The 24,248-nt window shown below is 45.1% G+C and overlaps 1 protein-coding gene across 2 annotated transcripts; it reads left to right on the top strand.

Annotated features, from left to right (window-relative positions):
* Positions 1 to 4,842: 4,842 nt before the first annotated feature.
* RSPH9 (radial spoke head component 9) lies at positions 4,843 to 23,598 on the top strand. 2 transcript variants are annotated; one of them, XM_065631268.1, is made up of 5 exons: positions 4,843 to 5,079; positions 5,285 to 5,447; positions 6,011 to 6,140; positions 6,705 to 6,851; positions 23,404 to 23,598. In XM_065631268.1, the coding sequence occupies exons 1-5, from the start codon at positions 4,853 to 4,855 to the stop codon at positions 23,562 to 23,564; spliced, it is 828 nt and encodes a 275-aa protein (XP_065487340.1). In that variant the 5' UTR covers positions 4,843 to 4,852; the 3' UTR covers positions 23,565 to 23,598. The 2 variants fall into 2 exon arrangements, with proteins under 2 accessions (XP_065487340.1, XP_065487341.1); XM_065631269.1 differs by having other exon boundaries at positions 4,843 to 4,971.
* Positions 23,599 to 24,248: the final 650 nt, after the last annotated feature.

Genomic DNA, 24,248 nt, shown 5'->3' on the forward strand with positions numbered 1-24,248 from the left:
ATTGCCAGTCCTAAGAATTGAACTTGCAAAGACCAGGGATCACTGTCACCAAGCTGCTTCCAGGGAATCACCAAAACAATTTGGCAATCTTTCATGCAGTGCCTATCCTTCTTAGGATGTCTAAAAAAACCCTGTATTTGTTATTTGTGAATATATTTACTCCTAGTGCCAAGACACTAGGATGATGGGCAGCTTGGAATGTGGATAATACCTACACTGATGTATTAAATCCTCCTGAAGCCTAACCACAGTCAGGGCTAAACTTACATAGCAGTTTCTCACTATGCTGTTTTGTCTTTCCCAGGGCTCCCCAGCTGCATCTTCCTGCTCAGACTGTCGGCAGCTTGACTGGCAGCACAGTAGGCGCAGGGTTAGAGGGCTGCATATCACCCCTCTGGGTACCTGAAAAACACAAAGAAAGATGTGTGTGTTCACTTGCCAGCTGGAAGGATCACAGCTACTCATGTGATGCCCAGGCAAGATGATATAATCAGCACATTGGTACTTCTTACCCCAGTAAACTCTCTATCTGTCCCTGGTGCCAAGAGCAGTCAAGAGAATAGGTGCTATTAGGGGAGTGATGAAAAGCATGAAATAAACCTTAGACACAGAAAACTTCATGTCACAAAACCAACAAAGCCATTTGGCTCTTGTGCCTGTCTTTTCCTAAGTTGAGCAGGACAACAACTTTTTTTTTGGGCATATTGCCTGCCCAGGATTATGCCCAAGATAATTTCTAGGGAAGCAAAGGCTTGTCACAGTCATCCCGCAGATTTCCCCTTTATCTCAGCACAGCTATTCCCACCCTGAACTACCAGCCTGATTTCTTGCTGTCTTATTACTGAGAAGCCACTGCAGGGATTCCAGATATGGAGAACCACAGACCATGGCACACGTTGCACCTGCACCTCTTCTTCTCCAAGTCTCCCAGTGATTGCTCACAGCCAGCTCAGGTCTCACCAATGGAGAAAATGGACAAGCCAAAAGACCTACATCCTTTTTCTTTGAACAGTTTGTAGTACTCCAAGAGTTTTGCCACGTTTAGTACAATGTCCAAGACAGAAGGAAGTGCCTGTATTATACCAGGTAGGGACATCCCTTTCTTTTTTGTTGCTGTTAAACTGTTACTTGGCTCCAGTTCCTCACTTTATGCTCAGCATAGCTCAAGGCTTCACTTTGCAGTTCTTGAAGTTGGTTCAACTCTTTGTCATCCACAATCTCCTCCCCTTCTGTCAAGCAGCCATCTATCATACCTTCCTCATTGAGAAAACCCCCGTACTTTCCTTTCTTGTTTACTATCTTATTTGCCTTATACAGTAATAACTTACATGCATGAAAATGATTCAAAGCTGCAATGCTTCTGAAGCCAGAGACAGTCTGAACTTTTGAGATAACTGGGAGGAGAATCAGACTTTATATTCGAGATAACTGGGAGGAAAATCAGACTTTATATTCAACACACCTGGGAGGAATGAGTTTATACTCATCACGCCTGGGAGGAATAACCCCTATCTGGATGACAGATTGGATGTGAGCTGGCAATGTGCGCTTGCAGCCCAGAAGGCCAATTGTATATTGGGCAGCATCAAAATGAGCATGGCCAGCAGGTCAAGGGAGGTGATTCTGCCTCTCTGCTTTGGTGAGACCCCACCTGGCATGCTGCATTCACCTCTGGAGCCCTCAGTACAAGAAAGACATGGACTTGTTGGAGAAGGGCCAGAGGAGGCCACCAAGATGATCAGAGGGCTGGAACAGCTCTCCTGTGAGGAAAGGCTGAGAGAGCTGGGGTTGTTCAACCTGGAGAAGACTCCGAGGAGACCTTGTTGCCGCCTTTCAGTACTGAAAAGGGGCCTGTAAGAAAGATGGACAGAATTTTTAGCAGCGCCTGTTGTGGCAAGACAAGGGGTAATGGTTTTAAACTAAAAGAAGGGAGATTCAGATTAGACATAAGAAAGAAATTTTTTACAATGACGGTAGTAAAACACTAGAGCAGGTTGCTCAGAGAGGTGGTAGATGTCCCATCTCTGGAGACATTCCAGGCCAGGCTGGACGGGGCTCTGAGCAACCTGATCTGGGTGAAGATGTCTCTGCTCATTGCAGGGGAGGTTGGACTAGATGAATTTTGAAGGTCCCTTCCAACCCAAACTATTCTATAGTTGTGTGATCTATTTCTTGATGCATCAGGACTAGCTGCAGACTGTCCTCACTGTACAAAGAAGTGATCAGGATGATCAATAGCAGTATAACTTGGGAGCAGTGTCAGCCTAACAGATGCCCAGGATAGTACAATAGTTGTCTTGCAGCCCTCTTACTCTGTACCAGCAGAAATGGTGACACAGGTTAATAACTATTTTTCTTTCTCTTGAGATGAGGTACACTAAAGAACATGAAGGAAGATGAGCTCATTTCCTACTACATCACTAAAAGTCTTTTCAATTGTTTTGTAAAGATGTGCAAGCATACAGGAGCCCCTGTGCACTCAGCAGTAAGTTACATGTATTTCAAGATGTTTAACTCTGATGCTGCAAATAGTTCTGTGAGCTTCAGTGTCTCCCCTGAGATGAGCGTGAGGGAACCCGAGTTCGATTTCTCACCCAGAAAGATGCCAGCTCTAATGGGGTGGAGCTGGGAGGAGCTGAAGCTGTTATAAGGGTACGTGTGTTGTTCTGGGCAAAGACAGGAGCTGCTGTGCACTGCTGGGGCACGACACCTTCCCCCCCTGAGGCAGGTGTCCAAGAAGAGCCACCCAGCCAGCAGCTGGCTGAGTGCTGCTGCTGCCTCCCTTCCCTCCTGTCCAGCAGCTCCTTCTTCGAGCCTGGGATGGAAGAAACCGGTTACAAACTGTTTAGCAACAGTGATGGTAACCTTTGACCTTGCTGAATAGCAGCGCTTTTGACCTTTCATTTGTTAAATAATAGAACCACTTACTTCCCGATCCTTATCAGTGTTTAGTAATTGGGGTCAAGACAAAGCAAGGCAGAGTACAGTTACCCACCAGACTTTACTGAACCAGGAAGAATTTCCTTAAGCTATAGATTTCCTTTTTGATAATCTTCAGTCAGGACAGGCAAAGACTGGAGACTGGGTGGTTTAGAAGATCCATAACAGGCTAAAAAGCCTCTCAGCTGTTAGCATCTGGTTTGAATCCAGCTGTGGTTGACAGTGGCAGAAATTAATTATGGCCTCAGATTGCCTCTCTGGCTCATATGAAATGAGTTTGTTTTGCAGTTCTACTGTTTAGTGCCCAGATAATAGCCATAACATAAAATATTAACACACGGTTCTTAGACACATTGGTGACTAAACGAGTTTACAAAGCCTGAAAATTCCTAGTCCCACAGAGAATATCAGACTATGGCACAGTGGTAGGTGACAGCATGGACAAAAATTTTGCGGTCACTCCTGTGTGTTCTGCCTGATTCATATCAAAGAGAGGTGGTTAACTTTCAGGAATAGGAGTCGCTTTTTGTGCAGTGTAAGTAAAAATAATGGGTCAGATTGTGTGCAGTGCAGCTCATTAAATGTCTCACTTGACAGGCAAGCAGGTGACGACTGTTACAGGCAGTGGTTCCAGGATCAGTGTTTTCCTTAGAAGTGAACAGGAAATGGATGAAAGAGAAATCCAAGAATTTATGATGTGACAATGGATTTAAGTGTAAGTGCATACACATATATTTATTTATATAATGCACACATATAAAGGCTTAAACTTCCTGAAGATGCCAAACAAATTCTGTTTGTCTAGGCAGCTGCACAATCTCATTACTTATTTATTGCATTTTGTATTAAGCCAGACTGCAAGATTTTTAGAGCAGGAGCTGTTTCGTGGAGTCTATCTGTACGTGATTCAGCAAAATGTGCTCCTAAAGAGTGATCCAAATGCTGCCATTTATACATAAGTCATGTATTTATAGATGTACATGAGCTAGATAAGATCAGTAAAAACGATATTGTAACTGGTGCAATTCAGAGTTTTGGTTGGTTTTGTTTGTTTTGTTTGGGGTGGTTGGTTTGTTTGTTCGGGGTTTTTTTGTGCTGCTGTTCACACAAGAAATGAGGAAAATGGAGCTCTTTGTGGTATTCCAGCTAAGATGCAATACAATTGTATGTCCACCTGCTTTTTGGATTTACCTTTGGATTTGGGCCCCTTGAAACTGAGGAACTCCTGCGCAGGACAGACACCTCTAACCGCACTTTCAATGAGGCGCTGCTTCTCAGTGTCCCTGGGTGTCAGGACGAGGTGAGCTTTACATGGGGCTGCTACAGCCGGATCTGCCTGAGAAGCGGCTGCCCGCGGGCTCTCCCGGGCCCTGCTTTCTCCTTCCTTGCTCCAGAGGAAGCCCCCCCGGCCGCCCCCCGGCCGGCGCGCAGCCTCCTCGCCCCGGCTGCCCTGCTCTCCTCAGCTCCCCGCGAAGGGAAGGCGCGGGCCCAGGCGGCGGCTGTGCCGCCGCCCCGTCTCTGCTCAGTCGCGGAGCTCCGGTGGCCCCAGGGCTCGCCTCCCGCGGGGCTTTCCCGGCGGAGCCCTCAGCCCGAGCCGGCCGCCCTCCCACGGGTTTTGGGCCCGGCACCAGCCGCTCAGCAGGGCCGGCGACGGCTGCGACCTGCCGCCATTGTCCGCCTGCGCCCACCGGCGCCGTTTCCATGGCAGTGGAGAGGCGGGACCCACCGTTGCCATGGCGGCGCCGTTTCCCCCTCCCCCCGCCGTTGCCAGGGCGCTGACTTTGATTGACGTTTCGGGCCGTTCCCTCCAGCGGAAGCACGCTGTCACCTTTGACCTCAGCTCCGCGGCAACGGCACGGCACGGCGCGGCGCCCGCCCGACGGTTGCCCGGCAACGGCGACGCGGAGCCGCCATGGAGGCCGCATCGCTGCCCGCCGGGCTGGAGCTGGTGGCCGGCGGCGGCGCGGGGCTGAGCCCGGAGAAGCGAGCGGTGCTGGGGAGCTCGCTGCTGCTCCTCCAGCGCGACTACCGGTTCGAGCGGGTCTGGTTCTGGGGCTGCATCCAGGGCGTGCGCGGCGCCTACTACATCGCCGAGGGGCTGGGGCCCGACCGCGCCGCGCCCCGCAGCCGCCTCTACAGGTGCGGAGGCCGGGCCTCACCGCAGCTGCGTGCAGGGGACGGGCTCCTCCCTGGGGAGGTGGGACGGGGAGGCCTCGGGAGGCCGGTTTGAGGGCTAGGGGGGAGCAGCGTCCCAGCTGTCCCGGTGGGAGCCTCGCTGTGCCCTGAGGGGCCTGGCAAGGCTGCATCGAGCCCTGTTGTCCTGCGTTGTGCTTGTCGCTGGCAGCTTGAACTGCGTGGAGTGGAGCCTCCTGCCACCAGCGACCAAGGAGATGGTTGCGCAGGCTGAGCAGCTGAAGGGCCGTTTCCAGGGGGATCCTTCTTTTGAGTATGAGAACCCTGAGATAAATGCAGAAGATGCTGAAGGATTGATAGAAGACAGTAAGGAGGTAAATACAGCAAACCACTTCCGAACTCTTTGCTACAGTGGTACCCCTCACTGAACAGGTGGTGGCTCCTCCTTGTCTGCAACAAGCAGCCTGAACTTGTGCTCAGGCAGAACACACACAGTTTCCTCTTTGCTGTCATTGTGTAGCAATGGCTTCTTGATTGAACTTTTGCTTTGGTTACTCCTGGGGTTAGACACAGCCCAGAAATATTCTTTCTCCTTTATGTTTTATTATGCATGATTGGTACAGATTCCCACTGCTGTGCCTGAAGCTTTACATAGGAACTGCAGGTACCCTTCTTTAAAACTGAATAGACAAGTCATAAGTAGCTTAATTGAGAGGGAGGAAAGGATGGATGGAGGGACAGTTAATTCTCTGGTGAGTCTATAGACTGACTGCTCCTAGCCACATTCTTATGAGAAAAATATTTGATTTGTGATCCTCCTCTTAGTGCCATCCAAGCTGATGAGACTGTTGTGCTTTCTGTTGTCACTTTGAGTTTATTTTCAGAAATGACAACAAGGAAAGCTCTGCCTTTAAAATTTGCCTGTTTTTATTTAAAGCTCCTAATCAAGGAGGAGGCCCGCCTCGTAGCTACGATAGAACAGATAGACAGAGCAGTTGGTATCATCCCCCGGGGAGCATTTGTGAAGACTCCTCTTGGGTCTGTGCATGAAAACAGAAACTTTGAAGGTAAAGTCTCATTGTCTTTATCAGGCTCAACTGTACTTTGATCATAAAGGCTGTAAATTAAGACGACTTTTTCTCTAGCTGATCTCTTGATTGCAGGTTTATTTTTTCCTTGAGTAAGACGAATAGGGAGGAGAGAATCCAATGCCACTAATGTTCAGGTGCATGATTGAACTCTGGAAGGTGGGAGGAAAGTCAGTAATGGCTCTGAGTCATGAAACCTGTAGTTTCATTTGTCTGTGTATAGTTCATGTCAGTGTTTAGTGATTATAGCTGCAGTGAATTCTCCATCCAGATAGAAGATGTAACCAAACGGGCCCAGAGAGTTGGTATCGACTCAGTGCCCACTGCTTACCTGGGACTGCAGTTAGCATGGCCTGCAATGCACAGCATCAGAGAGTACTGCCACCCATTTCTGGCAAGTCTTTGCTCTGCTATGGGGTCCACTGGAGAAAGATAGTGGTTCTGTCCTGTGCAGTGGGCGTTAAAGAAACAAAATGACATTTGATGGTATAATGTGTGTTAGCCCAGCTCACTGTATTAATGGTCACTAACGGCTGCTTGTAGGTCTTTCTTTGACAGAGGCAAAAAAGTTAAGCTCCTATTTCCATTTTACTGAGCCTGTTAACCTGAAGAATAAAACCCTGCTGGAAAAGGCAGACCTGGACCCATCCACTGACTTTCTAGACTCTCTGGAACACGATGTCCCACAAGGTAAAGGTAGCAGAATCAAGAGATGCAGTGAGGGGAAAAGCAGTCTGAGTAGCCTGGGAAACACTGAGAGACAAGGTGTGGGTTACTGTGGAGTTGGTAGGCTGGGGAAGAGCTCCTGTGAATCTGTAAAGAAACTTTATCCTTTACTAAATATTGTACTTAATTCCTTTTTCTAAGTGATCATAAACACTTACAATGGTAATATGTAAGTGTACCAGGGCTGTCACATCCTCAAAACAGGTCTTCTGACCATACCGGCAGTTACCCCCTCTGCCTGAGTGCCACAATCTATCCTGACTTCTGTAAAGCCTGTGACAGCTGGTGTCCCTGCCAGGAGAGATAACCTCACCAGTGACAGAGGGAATTTATGTGGTTGGAAGTATTTCACACCTCTTCTCCCACCCAGTATTGCTCTTCTTTATCTAAATGTGCTCTCATTAACACTAAGCTGATATCTCTGAGAGGCTGAATTCGAACCTTCCTTTGATAAACTGTTAGAAATGCTGTAGTGTGGAATAACCTCTGCTCTAGCAGGATTACACACTGTGGAAGGAGAAAGGAAGATGTGCATTCTGGAATTCGTCTTCAGTTCACATCTCTATGGTTCTGCTGGACAACTGTTAAATGTGTTTAAACCCTCTTCCAGGGATTCCTCTGGCAGGGTATTTCTCTAAAGAGATGGGAATGACTTGTTTCTAACTGCTTTTTGCTGATTTGCTGCATTTTTCAGATTGGGCCAAGTGTTTTCACATCCTGCTGTCTAGAAAGATTCTTGGGACACAATCAGAATTTAGGTTTGTTATTTTATTCCTATCCTGGAGTAGCAGGATAGGATAGTAGGCGGCCTGTGCCAGATGGAATTGGCTGAAAGGACAGTGAATTGCCAATGCTGTAAATAGCTTTTCAGACTTTGTCATATACATATATATATCGCAGCCTTTCCTTTGGCAAAAAAAGAACTGAGAATGACCCTAGTGAGATCCTGCCTGAATTCTTAACATTTTTAACTATTCAGAGCATAAACAGCACTAAAATCTAAAGCATTGTTCAACTTAGTTGGAGTGTCCTTGCTGCAGTCATTTTCCAGAGGTGTAATCTGGAAAGACTGCACATTTTTACATAGACTGGCTCATTGAGTTGGCCCTTTTGGCTCAAAAAGGAGTATTGCAAAGAGGGTTAGGTCCTAGATACCTCCTAAGAAAATCTTTGCTACAGTTTTGTATGGTAGTTTGGCCATGGCTACTGTTTGCATTTTTTCCCCTCTCTTTTCCTAGGGTTTGTGGTGGGGAGACTTTTTAATTTTGTGAGGCCTGAAACCACAGAGCCCCTGCAGCAGGACATAAATCTGCCATGCTTTCTGTGTTTCCACTAGAAAACAGGCTCCAAGGGCTAAGAGCCTGAAGGCTCATTTGCATTGCAGAGCTGGTTTTAGCCACCTTCAGCTGCAATGGAGAATGGCACCTTGGAAAGGTTACAGATCTCATACTGCAGTGTTTCTCATCTAGTTCCAGGGACCAGGCAACTGGCAGGTCATGCTGTATGTCAGACATGAATAAGGCAGTTTTGTGGAAGTCTTTAAATCAAATTTGACTTGTAGCTGGAAGTGGGGCTCAGCTGTGCCCCTGTCACGTTTGTCTTCCTGTGGCAACCTGGGGTCTGTGTAAGTGTGAACCTTTGCCCCCTTCTCTGGAGGCTGTTGCTGTTAGCGCAAATCTCTGTCTCCTCAAAAAAAAGTTACCTCTCAAAGACTACCTGAGCTCAAGTGCAGCTGAGTGCTTCTTAATGGAAGAGGAAAAGATTCATCATGGTGCCTGTGCAGCTCTGGCTGTGTTGGCCTGCTCTTTTTTGGACTGAACCTGGGGATTGATGGAATGAGCTTGTCAGGCGAAGGAAGTAAGACAGGAACTGGTTACAGGATCTGCAAGGCATGCAGCCTCTCTAATTGCACTCTATCACATGCAGATAGGAGCTCTGACATTAAAGATCGACCCATCCCCCTTTAACAAGCATTCAGGTTGCCTAAAGTACTGGTTGCTTGTGAAAATGTGGGGAAAAAAAAGAACAGAGGGCAGACACAGGCTTTCTGCTGATTTTATCAGCATGGTTCTGCCAAAGTCACTCACTCCTGGTTGCGAGGCACTCAAACTCTGGTTCTTGGACTACCTTCCCTCAACTCTGCCAGTGCGTGTTGGTCCTGACCCAGGGCAGATAGTGCTTTGTAGTTTTCCTGACATGTTGTTCATAGCTCTGGCAAATCCCCTCATTTTGACCTGAAGCTTTTCTTGCCTTTCCAGGCTAGATCCTCTCTTGAACAGTTATTGTCACAGCAGAAGTAGGATTTCCCAAATCTATTGCATCTAGAATTGTGACTGAAGCCAAAATTGTCTCTGCCCTCAACAAATACACAAAAAGTGGACTGAGGGTGAGAGACGTCTGAGTGATGCTCCCAGCCTGCATTGGCTAGAATTCTCCAAGCATCTTTAAAGATCTAAAGAACAGGACTGAGTGATTAAGGGCTGATTTTAACCTGCCTAAAAGTAACATCTCTGTTAGAATAGTTTTCTTTATTAATTGAAGGCTGAACATCTGTGACGGCTGTCAAGGGGGTAACTGTCATAAAATGTATGGTGTGTCATTATAGGAGAGCAGAGATGTCTTACAGAATGGAAAGTTGGAGGCAGAGAGAAGATTTTATATGACAGCTGAGAGGTGGGAAGAAAGGAAGTTAAAACTGGGTTGAATAAAGGAAACAGTGGTAAAAGCAGAGAGTTTAGTGCAAGATTGGAAAACCTGGAGTTTTATAATCAAACTGTCTGCCACCCTATCTTTACCAGTGATATCTGTGGTGATTGCAGGTTCCAGATTCTGTCTGTGTGTCTATTTATCAGGTTATCTGTGCATTTTAAGAGTTCAGAATATGTTGCTGCTCCTCCCTTAACCATACTGTGAGTCTGTCTTTCCTTTGTGTCTCAGCTCCCAGAGGCAAATGATTGTGTGACTTAGCTTTTGTTAAAAAAAAAAACTTAAAAAAAATGATTGTAGAGGAAAGTGGGAGAATGTGAACTCTGTCTTAAAAGCAAATTCAATTGGTTTATCCCGTTTAAAATCTCCAGGTCTCTGAGCCAAACTCACTAATTTGAGTGGCCTGACTCATGAGTTTTGAACATGGAGGGGCTGCGATACTAATCTTCTGTCACCACAGTATCAGATCATGTAATGCTTCATTCTGATCCAAATGGCCAGCTGGCCAGAATATTGCATGCTGGGATCTGTAGGTTTTGCTGGCCATATGTCTGCATTAAAGATAAGCTTGTTTGCTCTAGTCTAAGCAGACAATCTGCTCAACTTTATGCACAATTAGATGTAGCCTTTCAGCTGCTGGCAGATTGCCAGTGTAGTTCTTTCTGCTGCACAGAGTTCGGCACCCTGGGCGGTAGTGTTTCAGGAACTAGAGTTGTGGCAGTTTTACATGTGCTTGTAGATAATGGAATGGCAAAGCAAATAGCAATAATTCCTAGCATGCCTACGGCATTTTCATTTGATGACATAATGTTATGTAGATATGAGATAATAGTCACTTGTCAGGCAGTGGCATGATGGGGAGAATGAAAATGGAGGGAGAAGGGTGATTTTACTGTGACCATGGTCAGGCAATGCTATATTCTGTGTGGATAAATGAAGGGGATGGGAGAAAGCCTAAGGTATTATACTAATGTAGAATAGAAAGCTTGGCAAGGAGCAAAATAGGGGATGGAGAATTCAGCTTTTTGGCACCTTCAAACTACCATTCAGAAAAGCAATAACTTGAGTCTGAAGGTTTGTTACAGATTACTGACTCAGATCACTTTGATATGGTGATAAGGGACACCAACAGGGCACTGTTAAAAACTGATGCAGGAGGAGAGGTATGTCAGAGGCAAAGGGAAAGAAAAATGTAGATAGGAAAAAATATGAGTGGAAATTAGATTTCTATGAGAAGAATTTATTCAAAAGTCATGAGTCTCAATCAAGAAATAGCTGCTTTTGGCTAAAAGCCTACCACAGGTCACTGGTGGAGTAAAAGTAGGAATTAGAATTAAAAAAAAACCCAAAACACATTATAAAAGGAAATGCAGGAAGTTGGGAATAACTGATGACTGACATAAATTGGAGTTGATCATGAGTAGAAAATGACAAAGGAAGCCAGGATAACCTGGAGTAATCCATGGCAACTATAAGGAGGATTTTTTTCAAGTACATTGAAGGAAAAGAAAGCATAGTACTGGAAACTTTCACTGAAGGGGAATGGTAAAAGGCTGATAAGAATGCGGAGAGGCAGAAATGCTCAATAATTTTTTTCTGGTTTACTTTGGAAAGAATACTGACTCACATCAAATGAAGAAAATAAAATACTCTTTCAGACAGTTTTCAGACTATTTGATAAAGGCAACCTTTTCTGTTCATCAAAAAATGAAAATGGCAGAGCCAGATAAGTTAATCCCAAAATAACTATCTCAGGAGACTTGTGGCATACTTACAATGCTAACCTTTAATAAATCCCAGCATTGCAGAAATATTCCCCTAAACTTATCTTGATTAGTACTTGTGATTCAGAAATCACTGGATGGGTGTATTTCTGGAAGGAGTCAGAAGGGGCTTCAGCTGGGACCAGTGCCAGTATTGATATTCTTCAATTTATTTCTAAATGATCTAGAAGTAAAGAATTGGCCGAGAGACAAATTATGACAAGGGCAAGATGGCTACAGAGATCTGGTAAACTGAGCTTACTTAAAGTACATTTTGATGTAGCTACCTGCAAAATCGTGTATCTAAGAGCAGGGACTGGAAGGCATATGTGTTCTGGAAAGGAAATCCATGCACAACCCACTGAACATCAGCTCCCAGTCTGATCCTGAGACTTAAAAGGCTAATACAATCTGTGGATTTATAAACAAGGGCGTAGCAAATCGGAACAGGGAGGTGACTTGACTTTTGCGTATTCTGTTAGTGGAATCAGAACTGGATTACTGCACGTTGCAAAACTGGAGCGTTGCAGAAAAGAGTCACAAAATGATTCAAGGACTGGTGAGAGACATAAACAGTTCAAGCTGTTTATCTTAAGGAAAAGAACATGAGAATGACTGTATTACACTGTATAAATACAGTGGAGTTTAAGTATTGGGTACTGAAGATGTATTTAGTATAGCAGTAACCAGCAGCTGAAAATTACAGCCAGAAAAACTAAAATGAAAAATTAGGTACAAGTTTGAACAGTGAAATGGTCACCAGCTAGCAAGTGCAATAGATGAGTCTGTGTCTCTTAGTATCTTAGCATCATGCTGGATGTCTTCCTGGGAATTATGTTTTAGCCCAATGCTAGTCACAGACATGAGTAGCTGAGTTCAGTTTAATGGGCAGTGGCATGTAGGAATTCAGAACAGACGATTTCCTGGTATGCCTAGCTGTAAACTTGACAACAGCTGTGGAGCGTGATGTTTAGCTTGGGCTTTTTTATTGTCAGTGACAATAACAAAAAGGTGACAGTGGGTTCCTGAGACAGTGACTCTAAGCACAGCTGACTTTGCTTCCTGAACCATGATGGGCTCAAAAGAGGACTGAGGAGATTCCTGACTTATTCCTGTCCATTGTAGAGGGTAAACCATGGAGCTGAGACCTCTCAGATGTAATTGCTGACTCTGTAATGCTGGGAGATTTTATAGCATCATTCTAAGTGGGTATACGGTGGCATGATGGATCATAGTGAGTCTTGTCTACTTGCTGTTTCAAGATTCAGCTAGAGGAGGAAGAGAAGTGCCTCCTTTACCATTTTGACTGTGGAGGAAGTGACAGCCATTTAGTTTGTAGCTCTGTTTCTTCACCTGAATGTGCAGTGGTTTTGGAGCATTCCTTATACAGCATCACAAAGGCATCTGTGGCTGTTTCCTTGGCTGAATACTTTGGGCACTAGCCTTTCTGTAAGCTTGCTGAACAGTAGCTGGGGTTAGAACACTAACCTCCTGTCCTCTGAGCTTCATTAGCACGCTCTTTAGTGGTTTAGCAAAAGCTGGTGCTTAATGGGCCCCTTAAGATGGAGAGGTCGCATTTCTAAGTGGGAGTTAGTTTCCTTTGGCCACTCTCACGGGCCATTTTGGTAGCCCCATCTTGGCTGTCCCAAAGGTGCTGGAAGGAAGAAGGCCAGGAGACACAAACCTGCTTTATCTCCATGCATTAACAGAGCTAATTAACTCCCTTTCGACCCGCCTCCAGGCGATTAATCCCCTATCAGCCTCCGTCTCCAGCCATTTGAAGAGCCTGTGTCTGCAGAGGTATTTACAACCCCCAGCTAGCCAGCAGAGAGCAAGTCAGCCTGTTATCAGGGCTCTAAGACAAATGGCTGCCTATCTCCCCAGTGGCCTTGCAAAATCCAGTGAAGTGCTGTGCTGTGCTGGCCACCTACTTTCACCCAGCCTCCCTTCTCCGCTAACATTTCACAGATGTGACCTGAGCCCTCCTCTTTCATTGCTTAACAATAAGCAGCACCTCCCCAGCCCTGTGAAAGCTGAGAGCAAGAGCACTTTACTTCTTAGCCTGCCAAGAGCCACACGGGGACAAGGCTTTTCAAGCTGTCTCACTGAAATCCAAACTAAAAGAGCCATAATGAATGAGAGTTTCGTGTTAGCGAGGATAAAAAGAGGTAGCCAAAATGTAAACCAAAATACCTAGCAAGGCTCACAGCTGCCCTTGTTCCTGGTTAAGAGAGGTGATCCTTAGGCTTGTTACGTGTGAAACTGAGCTACAGTATCCCATGGAGTTACCTGACATTTATAGAAGTGGTTTTGACAGACAAGCATTATAACACAGTGGTACAGAAGGAGTAAAACAGATCAATGTGCATAGAACAGTCACTTTCATATGTGGTAACTGATCCGAATAGCTGGCTCAACGGGTTACTAGTTAAAGCGTTGGTACCTGAATTTCTCTGTTAAAACTGAAGTCAGCCATCCCTAGAAATAATTCTAGGATGGCCGTAGCTGCTACCTTCCAGCAGGGCGCACTATGGTGCCAGCATTGTCAGTGCTGAGCACAGAAAAGGGAACCACAGAAAAGTAAAATGAGAAAGAAAAGCACCAAGAGCAGCATCAAATTGAGGAGAAGGTATGGCCTGAGTTTCCAGACTGTGTGTGGTATACTGACCTCCTGAACTGTAGGTATGGAGAAGAGGGTCTGTCCCTTCCAAGCTTAGGCAATTTTTGGAATGGTCACTGGGCTTTTCAATAGCTTTCTTAGCATCCTTAGTGATCACAGGCATACAGTGGACATAGACAAACAAATAAGCATGTCTCCTGCATCATTCAAAAGCAGAGACACTCTTTGTTTTTGCTAGTAATGTATGGATTGGGGAGCCTTTAGAGGCTGTAAGGCCACTCCTGCAGTGACCCAAGAGAGTTGTCTGGGAGCAACACAAGATGTTGTCCCTCCTGCAGCTGGGGCACTGCCAGCTCAGGAGTTCAAGGTGAGACTGGAACCTCCCATGTGCCAGCACAGCAGGAGGACTCCAGAGCCAGATAGCTTCTGACTGGCTATCCATGGCCTGCCTTGCTTTCTGGAAAGGAGTCTGTTTTCCTTGGGCTTTGTGTCTATAGGTAATAATGCAGTGCATTCACTGCTTTTGGGCCCTAGGTTTATATCACCTCAGGGGTCTTGTTTAGTCAGAGGCCTTGGATGAATTTACACCAGAGCAGGGCTGCTCATCAACAGAGAACTGTGGTGTTCTTAACCCTCCTGACTGCTTCAGTGAAAGAATGAGGACAGAAGCTGAGTTTTCATAGCAACTTTCCAGGGATTGTATTTAAAGTTTTTTCCTCCTCAGTAAAAGAAATCATTGCCGACCCTGTCTCCATTTCAGCTCTTGGTTCATTGGACATGAAAAGGAGATGAACTTCTTGCTGAACTGATGGGAAATGCTGGTAAAGCCTCTCAGAACCAGAAACTGTAGTTTTATCACCACATCAGTCAGCCTTGGCCAAACCCTTTCTCCAGGGAATGATGAAAAATTACTTGCAGGGGAAAGCCTAAGGCAGTCTGTGTGTCACTGAAGTCAGAACGAGGTCAGCTTTTGCTAGGAGTGATCTATTTCTGAAGGTGCTCCATGTCAGGAGCGGCAGTTCTTCCTGTGCAGCAGTTGGCATTGGTGCCAGCCCTGCGTATAGCTTTCCCTTGCTGTTCGCTGCCCCTTTGGCCATAGAACTTTTGCAGGGAGGGAGTCAACAGGCGTTGTCTTGTTTTACTGTACACAAATGTCACATGGATTGAAATTCTGCATGCCGAAGGAGTGTGTGGCTGTGTGTAGTTGATTGCAGTTGATCTGTGGTGTATTTGTAGAGCACTTGTGCTGTGCAGAGACAGGCTATCCCAGGCACTAGAGGATGCTTAGCCATCTTCAGTGTTCAGAATTAGCTTGAATATCAACACAGCTGCCCTGTGCTGTGTGGTATGCTCAGTGTGACAGTCTTCTCAGAAACTGGTAAACTCTTCAGATAATTTGGGCTAGAATTGTATCTAGTTTAGTATGAAAATATTGACAGTTTATAATCTGTGCCATCTGTTCCTGGTCCTAAGCCCTTTTAACTAGTCCTGCTACTTTGATGAGGTAAGGAGTACAACTGGGGGACTGACAGGGCTTGTAGCCTTGCCCCTCCTGCAGGAGAGTGAATTGGATGTGCTCTAAGCATTTGGTGGGTTTTGAATCCCAGCATCGACTGCTTTGTGTTCTCTCAGAATTCAGAGATCAATGTGAGGTTCTTTGCCCCTAATCCAGCCCCTGTTCATCATTATCAGCTCCTCAAAGTGGCCAGAGCTTTGTTATCAGGAGAGGCAAAATCTTACAAGGTGGCCATAATCTCCTCTGAGAGTCAGACAGATATTCTCCCGTGGGTAAGAAAGTGACAGTGACCGAAAGCTCTAGGGGGAAGCGGGCTAGAACAAAGCTGTCCATTGCATCCTTTCATCAAACTGTTAATCTTTCTTTCAAAGACATCACATTTGTTTGGTGACAAAAGCCCCAAAGAAGCTGAATTGAGCCTGAAATCCTGTAGCAAGATTTAGAGGAAGCGTCTTTCATTCCGAGCAGGGAGGGGCGAGAGACTCCTTTTTCTTCCTACCAACCAATGGGCTCAGAGAAGCCCACGAAGGTGACGGATTAATGCAGCGGCTCCCCAGGTAGATGCTACGTGACTCCTGGCACGCTCCAAAAACGTTTCCACAGCGACTAGCTGAACAAGAAATATGGAGTGTGACGAGATCCAGCATAAACTTGTGCTTCGGAAGGAGGGTGCTTTGCCACTCTGAGAGATTTCTAAATTTACCACAGAAGACCCAAGATACAGTGATCTGTATTGCAGTTGTCAGAATCCAAATAACAGGGATTTTAATCAGTTTTTCCTACTCCTTTTAAGTTTTCATTGCATATGGTCTTGCTGTTTCCTCTAGCGCACAGCTCCATTCCAAATCTTTATTCTGGATGCTTTCTGTGCAAAGTCTGCATCTTTTTCTTAATAACAACAACAACAGAAAAGTAAAAAGGATTCTAGCTCTATTCTAGTTATCAGGTGGATTTAGGACTAAAGGGCCAACTAACCGGGCTATAAGGGAGGCTGTAATTTGATGTGTATTACTTCTGTGCTGCTCATTTATGTCTGTGTATTGTCCTTTCTTTTGTGTTGGCATTGCTGGCTGTGTAGCCAGATTCCAGCTGGAAAAATAACTTTATTTTTGGCTAGACTATTTTTCAGCTAGATTGTTTCCCTGACCTGATTCACTGAGCAGTAAATAAGAACTTTTGTGGTCTCTATGATGGAAGAGTGGTGGGGGGGCGGGAATAAGAGTTTGAGGGCAGAGGCTGCTTCAACTGGATTAAGCAGCACTGTTGTCAGATGTCTAAGTATGGCCTGAATTTCACCCAGTACTTGGATGCACCTGAATACTGTGCACCTGGGACAACATTGTGATCCCTGGGTCTTCCTTGTCAGCAGGAACAGGTATTTTGTGTGTCAGCGAAAGGCCCAGGCCTGTCTTAATCATTTATGCTGCAGAGGCATCCCCAATGGGAGAGGATAATGGAGAGAAAAAGCCTCTGAAGTACGATCGTTTTACTTTGAGGTTTGGGCACGGTTGTATTTGTGTGTCAAAGAGGTGGCAGGCATTAGGACCAAGCGAGAGCTGCTTGGCAGCATCTGACTGGTTTTAAGCTGTGCTTTCCTGGCTCTGGTGGCTTTTTAAAATAGTACCAAACCTGCAACCAGTCTGTGGTTTTATTTAATTATTATTAAATTGTTATATGGGGAATTGGAGATATTGACAACCATGTTAATATGTGGGGTGCAGGTGGCGCGTCATGCAAATGAAAGAGATTTAGTTTGCAGTCAGTAAGTGGCACGAAGGAGTTTGAGCCCACATAAGAGTATTTGGATGTGTCCTTATGGCTGGTGGGCTGCGTGTGAAACGTCCGTGTGGCGAAATTTGTTGAAAGCCAGAGCACAGGGACCTTTCATTACCGCTGCACTGCTTGGCAATTTGTCTTTGTTCCCTACAGACAGCAAATTAGAAGTAGGAAGCTCTTCCCAGTGTAGGATTTTCTGCTGGAGTGGAATGGAACCTAAATTCCATGGGCGTAGCGTAGCTTTGTCAGAGCTAAGTGCCTGGGGTCACATGGCCAAGCAGCGGCTGCTTTTTGCAAAGGGAAACGGTTATGTTGCCCCTCTCTGGGTGCTCATATTTGTCCTGTAGCTCAGTACTTCACTCTCACTCAGGACTGACTGCAGCAAGATACGTTATAACCTGCTCTTGCGACAACACACTGAGTTAATGGTAAGTGCAACCATGCTGTAGCTGCTTTTCCCTGGAGACATCTCCTCCTTTGCAGAGCAATTGATAATGTCACTTTTATGACCCTCTGTGAGCTTTTGTGACATGGAGCCTCTGTATCAGGCTGTCTAGCTCTTAAAGCTGTTTCTTCTCAATCTTGCACTGAAATGAGGCATTGCTGAATCACCTCCAAAGCAGCAATGTTATGAGAGGTCATACTGAAAGTGGACCAGTTACCACAGGAAAGTTCTTCTGCAAACAGCCCACTTAAAAGGCTTTTGTTTAAAAGCTAACGTCTCACGCACCCTATTGCCTCTGTGAATTACAAGATTCAGCCCGTAGCTGAGACAGACATGGGGAATGAGACAGGGATTTCTATTGGCGACTGGAAAGGAAGAAGAAGATGAGAAGGAGGTTGACTTTTGAAATTCAGCCCTGGTGTCCTGGCAGCTGTTGAAGGGCCATTAAAAAGGCAGTGGTTTAACACTGGGTGAGCATCAGGATCTTCAAAGCACTTTCTTGTTTGGGAAAGATGTAAGGAACTCCTCAGAATTCCTGCCTGTGTTTGGAGGGTGGAGGCTGCAGCCTGATCCAAAGAGGGAATAGGAAGCTCCAGATCTACATCCAGCAGATATTTTTCCCATGCTCTTTCCTCCCACACAGCAGCTCCCTCCCTTCCCTTCTGGAGCAGCAACAGGCAATAGTTTCAGCACAGACAGTGCCTGACATCCTTAGATTTCCTGGGTGCAGCTTAAGAATTAACTTGCTCTTTAAAAAAAAGTATTTTGAAGAATGGAAACCTCACCAGAGCAGTGTTACTGTGAGAGATCTCTAGTGTGAGAGCAATGACCTCCAGTTCCCTGCACCTCAGCGAGCTTTGTGTGATGAGTGAAGCTAACTGCTGCCTAATTCGGAAACAATACAGGCTACGGCTCACATGTATATGCAAGTTAAAATCAGTATTCAACTCTAGGAAAGCCAGCTTTTACTTGCTGTCTCCTAGTCCTAGTTGTACTCCCTCCAATGCAAATAATAATTTTTTTTTTTTTCCTGAAAACTTTTATCTAGGAGTCTTGGTATACCTCAAAGAGTGATGCTCTGAGTTTCTCAGCTTCCCAGTAAGAGACATGTTGTCTGACACAGGGGTAATGATGAGCACAGGGACTTCCATGGGGTATTCTGAGCCAATGTTAGAAAGAATTAGAACTCAGCATCGTGCTTCTGCATTTTTATAGTCATACAGGCCTACATCTACCTATGCAATGATTTTACTCCAAGAACCATTTGCAATAGGAGGGAAGTTAAAAAAAATTTAAAAATATAAAAGCAGCATTTAATTTTCATTATTCTCTTCATCCCTTTTTATATTGTATTATTAAATGCATTTATAGGCTTTCTCTTGAAGGAGGAAGGAAGGCATATTCATTTTAAGCTATTATTTCATACTGGTCATTAGCTACTGATTAAAGCACTTTTAGAGTGATTTATGACATCATTATTTCAAACTCCTACAAGAAAGATGGGCCTGAAAAAGCACCTTGTTGTTTGAAGATTGTGAGATTTGAGCTGTGGTGGAAGAGAATACAGTTGTCTTCAGTCTTTCAAGAACAATTTCCTCCGTGTCTCCTGAGTTCAAATATTGTTTTCTGGACCATTTCCTCAAATGCTGCTAATGTGGTGAGGTATGGAAAAAAATAAGTACTGAGATAATGGGCCCTAATTTCTTCCTTTAAAGAAAAGGATGAGAATAAGCAGACAGATTCCAGAACTTTAATGTGATGCCTTCTTAGGAAGCAGACAGCAACATTGTGTATCAAATGCAGTTTCTGAATGGGTTTTGTGTGTTGCAAAAGTCCAGTCTGGAAAACTATACTGAAGATATCACCTTTGATAGCTGGGTTAGAAAAATGTCCCCAGTTATCTGGTTAGTAAAAGGCGGAAGGTGGCACTGCTGCTGCTGTTTGGCAACGCAGAATAAAGAGCAGCTCTGTGACTAATCATCATTCTGGCTGAAAACAGGATCTGAATGAAAATAGCATTACAGTTTCAGGCAGTTTCTTATAATTTTTCCTGTCCTCAACCTATGTTGTGTTGGTCTGGTTGGGATTGCCCTTAAGTAACCTGCTTGTTTTGTTCAGGTCCTCATTTCACAGGAAGACTTATGCAGCATTGACAAAACTTTATTTTCTGTACTTGCATAGAACTAGATGCAGAATCAATGGTCAGAGAGGAGCTGGAAAGTGTAACAACTTAAAATTCCCCAAAGGTCTCACATTTATGAAAATACAAATTTGAGAGTTTGTAGCTTGGACAGATGGCAGGGAAATGAAGCAGCTGCACATCACTGCATAAAAGTGAATGCAGATCTAGCATAGAAGTGAATGGAGCTGTCTTCAATTACATCTGTTCATTTCTGCCAGGTGTGAAGGCGTATGGGAAGTTCCTTTGATCAGCAGAGTTAACTGCTGATGAATACTCTGCAGAGATTGATAAGCCTGTGTGACACTGGGTAAATGTTCTGAGATCATGGATCCATGTACTGTATTGCCTCAGAGCATAGGTATGGGGATTTAATCAAGTTGAACTTGATTTACTCTACCTTCGCTGTGAATTTGTCCAACAAAAACAAGTCTGAATCCAGATATAGTTCCTGAGAGCATTAATATCCCTGTTTTCCCTCTCGCCTTTCCCACTTGTCACGCTCCAGGCATTTATTTTTCTTCTTTGTAAATAGTTTGGGGGCAGAGGGTTCATCTGTGTACATTTACATATATATACAAGCTATCACATGTACTTAGGCTGCTGGATGCTTCCAGTATGTTGGGAGGCATTACAAACTAGATAATCCCTAAAGGCTTTCATCACCCAGCAAGGCAAGGCACAGTCCTGTTCTTGACAGACTTGCTTCTCAGCGCACTGGTCCTAAATCAAAGATGATGAGAGCTTCTCATTCCATTATCTTTTTGTCAGAGAAACTCTTCCAAAAGTTTACAGTCCCTCCTGCAAACCAATGTGTAAAGCTGCAGCAAGAACCACAAGTATTTGGATGAAGGGCTTGCAGATCATTTCTGCAAGTTCAAGCTGCGAGAAACCTGCACTGAAATCAAAGTCAGTTCAATGTTCAAAGGAGAAATGGAAAAAGTAATTTGTCACAATTACATTCAGACCTATTTGCTTGCCATTTGTTGCTCAACACCCCTACGCATAGTCTAGCTACTGCCACTAGTAAATGTTAAAAACTTGTAAAGTTCAAGAAACTGAAAGCTTGTCCTTTGACAGCACACGGCTGTAGTGTTTCTGCCACTGGATGATCTGCCTTGTAGTGAGTTGCTCCCTAGCTGGGTTTCCATGCTACCCAAGCAGTGAAGTTTCTTAACAATATGCAGATTTTGTCAAGAGACCCAGTCAGTCAGAATTTGTAATCCCAGTGGCTGAACCATAATATGTGTTTTTACTCTAGGTATGACAAAGATCCAGTCCAGTTTGTGTCCATATGAGTGACGCTGGAGAGACTGCATGGGAGACTGGGGTTACCTTGTATGTGAAGCCACTGCCTGAAAAGACACTAGCTCATGTTTTAACTAGGACCTGTGCAAAGAATGTCACAGCACAAGGAAGGTGAAAAGATGGCACACAACTGTACTGATCCTGCCCTATATTAAGTAGTGTTTTGCTTTACTGCGATTCCAGCTGTTTGTCTTCAGTGGAAACACGGAGCTGAGTGAGTCCGAAGTAAGCTCTCCAGCGCAGAAATCTCCCGAGTCTTTAAAGACTGTGAATGTCTCTTTTGTACTTCTGTCCCGCAGCCAGAGTCAGTTTGTCAGGCACCTGTTCTTGCTGTTCATTTAGTTCCATGTTTGCACATAACTGAAGAGGGTACTTTAAAAGGTAACAGATTAAAGATAACACAGGACTTACATTGTGCATATTACAGTATAACAAACCTGTGGAACTTGCTACTACAGGAGACAGGGGAAATAATGGTGTCCAATAAACTTTTGAAAAGTACAGAAATACAAACATAAGAGATAGGTAACAGGTGAGCAGCACAACTCTTGACACCTGGTTTTACATGGCTTTGAACTGTGTTGTTCCTTTCCGATTCTGCAGCCACCATATATACGTTTTCCCTCAACCTCCTTCCTCCGTCAAGCCCTCAACTACTGTAGTTTGCTGTGAACTGCCTAAGAGACAACAGGTACTGCGAGTGAGTGTGCAAGAGCCCAAAACTTGGCAAACACCGATTGCGCAGCCAGCTGCTGCCTCTTGGCTGCCAGGCCAGCCAAACAGCTTGTGCTTCCTCTCAGCTGCAGGCAGACCAAACAAATAGCTTCAGGAGCTGCAGTCAACCCCTGGGCCATGTCCTGTGGAGACCTGTTGTAGGAACTTGCGGTGTTAAAGCCCCTCTGCCCTTGGTCGGATGTGACTGAAATTGGCCGAGGCAGAAGTTAGTGGGAGGGGGAGGACCAGCAGCTGACAGCAATCACAGAAGCCCTTCCCCAGGCTAACCATGACATGAGTAAGCATGAGTCATAGCACAAACTGATGAGCCTAAAATTATCTACAAGCATGAATACCATCTAACTGGCCAACACATTATTGGCTTTCTGCTTACTGTGGAATTGACAGATTCTGGCTTTGGGTGCAGATAGGCTGACTGCTTGACTCTAGGCCAGTTGTAGCCTGACTGCTCCAACTGCATTTTCTTTTATTTGGGCTTGCTGCTTTTGCTTTTAGATGGAGATTCAGCAGAAACCTTCTTCCCTACATTGTAGCCCCTAGGCATTTCTGATTTTGGTGCTGAAGCTGGTATTTTCTTCTCCTGGGAGCTCCTTGCCCTCTGGCACTGAATCCAAGCTGATGCTCCAGCCCCCTCCCCTCCGGCATTGTTCCCAGGCTGTAGTGTCAGACGCAAAACAAATACTCAGTGGCTCAGAGCTCCTCACATCCAGGAGAAATTATGTTTTCACACTGGCTTTGAATCTCCTCTGCAGAGCCAAAGCAAAATTAATGCAAAAACTAATCCCTTTGCCCCTACAACGTACATCCTCTTCAATGGTGGAGCCAAGACAGACTGAAGAGAATTAACCTTTTCTGTAAATTTCTCTGAGATAGGAAATACTCTGCTTTACATTTTTTCTTCCTCCTCTTTCCCAGTCACTGCATCAGGCAAATGGGTCTTCCCTGGAGCAGGAAAGCACCTTCTTCTTCCTACTACTAATGCTACGAATTTATTTTAAGAAGACATTTCATACCTATGCAGGATTGCTGTAACTAGTCTTGGCTGTCTGTAGCTATTAGCCAGACCAAGTAGGTGGCAGAGCTTTTTAGAGTAACTGCTGCCCACTCAGAAGCAGCCAAGAATAGCTGTAGCCTCTCTCCTAGGGATCAAGTGTACAAGTCTGGAGCTCCAGGAGTCCCTTCCTGTGACGCATATGACATTAGCATCATAGCCATGGGAATATGCTACTGTGTGAAACTAGACAGACATCTGCAAATGAAGGCAGCCTGTAATGCTGAACTGACAAAAGAAGAAAGGGCATCAAGGTTTTTGCTCTCCCTGAATTTCCCCTTTCCAGGTGTCACAAACTCCAGCCTTGTGCACTGTTAACTGGTCGGGCAGAACTCCTCTTAGCGCAGGGACAGCTTGCTCCAGGAATGCTGCCTTTTTCTCCTTTGCAGTGACTCATTTGTGTATGTTCTCGCACAGGCTCCTGGACTGTCCAGCTAGAGAAGGGAGGCACTGTGGTGGTGCTGCGGAGCCTGCTCTGGCTGGGACTGACCTTCTACCATGTCCCAATGACCAAGCAATACGGTTATGTCTACTTTGGCACTGGTGAGAAGAACTTAGATCTGCCCTTCATGCTGTGACTCTCCCATCTGGGACGAGGACTTGAGAACATCTAGATTTTATACTTCAGATATTTTTGTTTATTGCTTGTTCTAATAAATGTGTGAAACCTCTGCACTTTGAGTAGGATTATTTTGTGCCTGGACTCTGGCCCTGATTCTTCTCCTAGGACTTCAGAGTATGCAATCCTCCCTCAACTCCAGATTGAATTCCCTGTAATGTGTCACTGCAGATCCTTTAGATAGGAACAAATTGCATTTTCTTCCATGATGGGTGAAGCCCGAGGTCAGAAATCAAACGTAGGCCATCTGTCTGATCACAAAGGCACCATGCATACACAAAAACTGATTTGGAGACAACACAAATGAAAACCTGCTGTCACCCGTGAATGACATGCCTTGCAGTCAGACTAGAAAGCTGATGCACACTTTAAGAGATCTCTACTAAACCCTGAACTCCAGAAAGGCACACTGAAGAGAGTGTTTTGTTTTTCAGATGTTAGGTTTCACCAAAATTAGAGGGGTCTTTCCAGCACATGGCACTAAACTGCAGAAAAAAATTAACTGTGGGCATCACCTGGTCTTTTGCAAAGTATGCTCATTTTGGTTCATCTCAAGGCAATGGTTTAATCCAGTGGCTTCTCCATTAGTAAAACTCACTGAGCAGAGCTACTTGGGCTAGAAGACGTAGTACCTTCTGTACAT

This window comes from Caloenas nicobarica, chromosome 3 (genome assembly GCF_036013445.1).
Source record: "Caloenas nicobarica isolate bCalNic1 chromosome 3, bCalNic1.hap1, whole genome shotgun sequence".
NCBI lineage: Eukaryota > Metazoa > Chordata > Aves > Columbiformes > Columbidae > Caloenas > Caloenas nicobarica.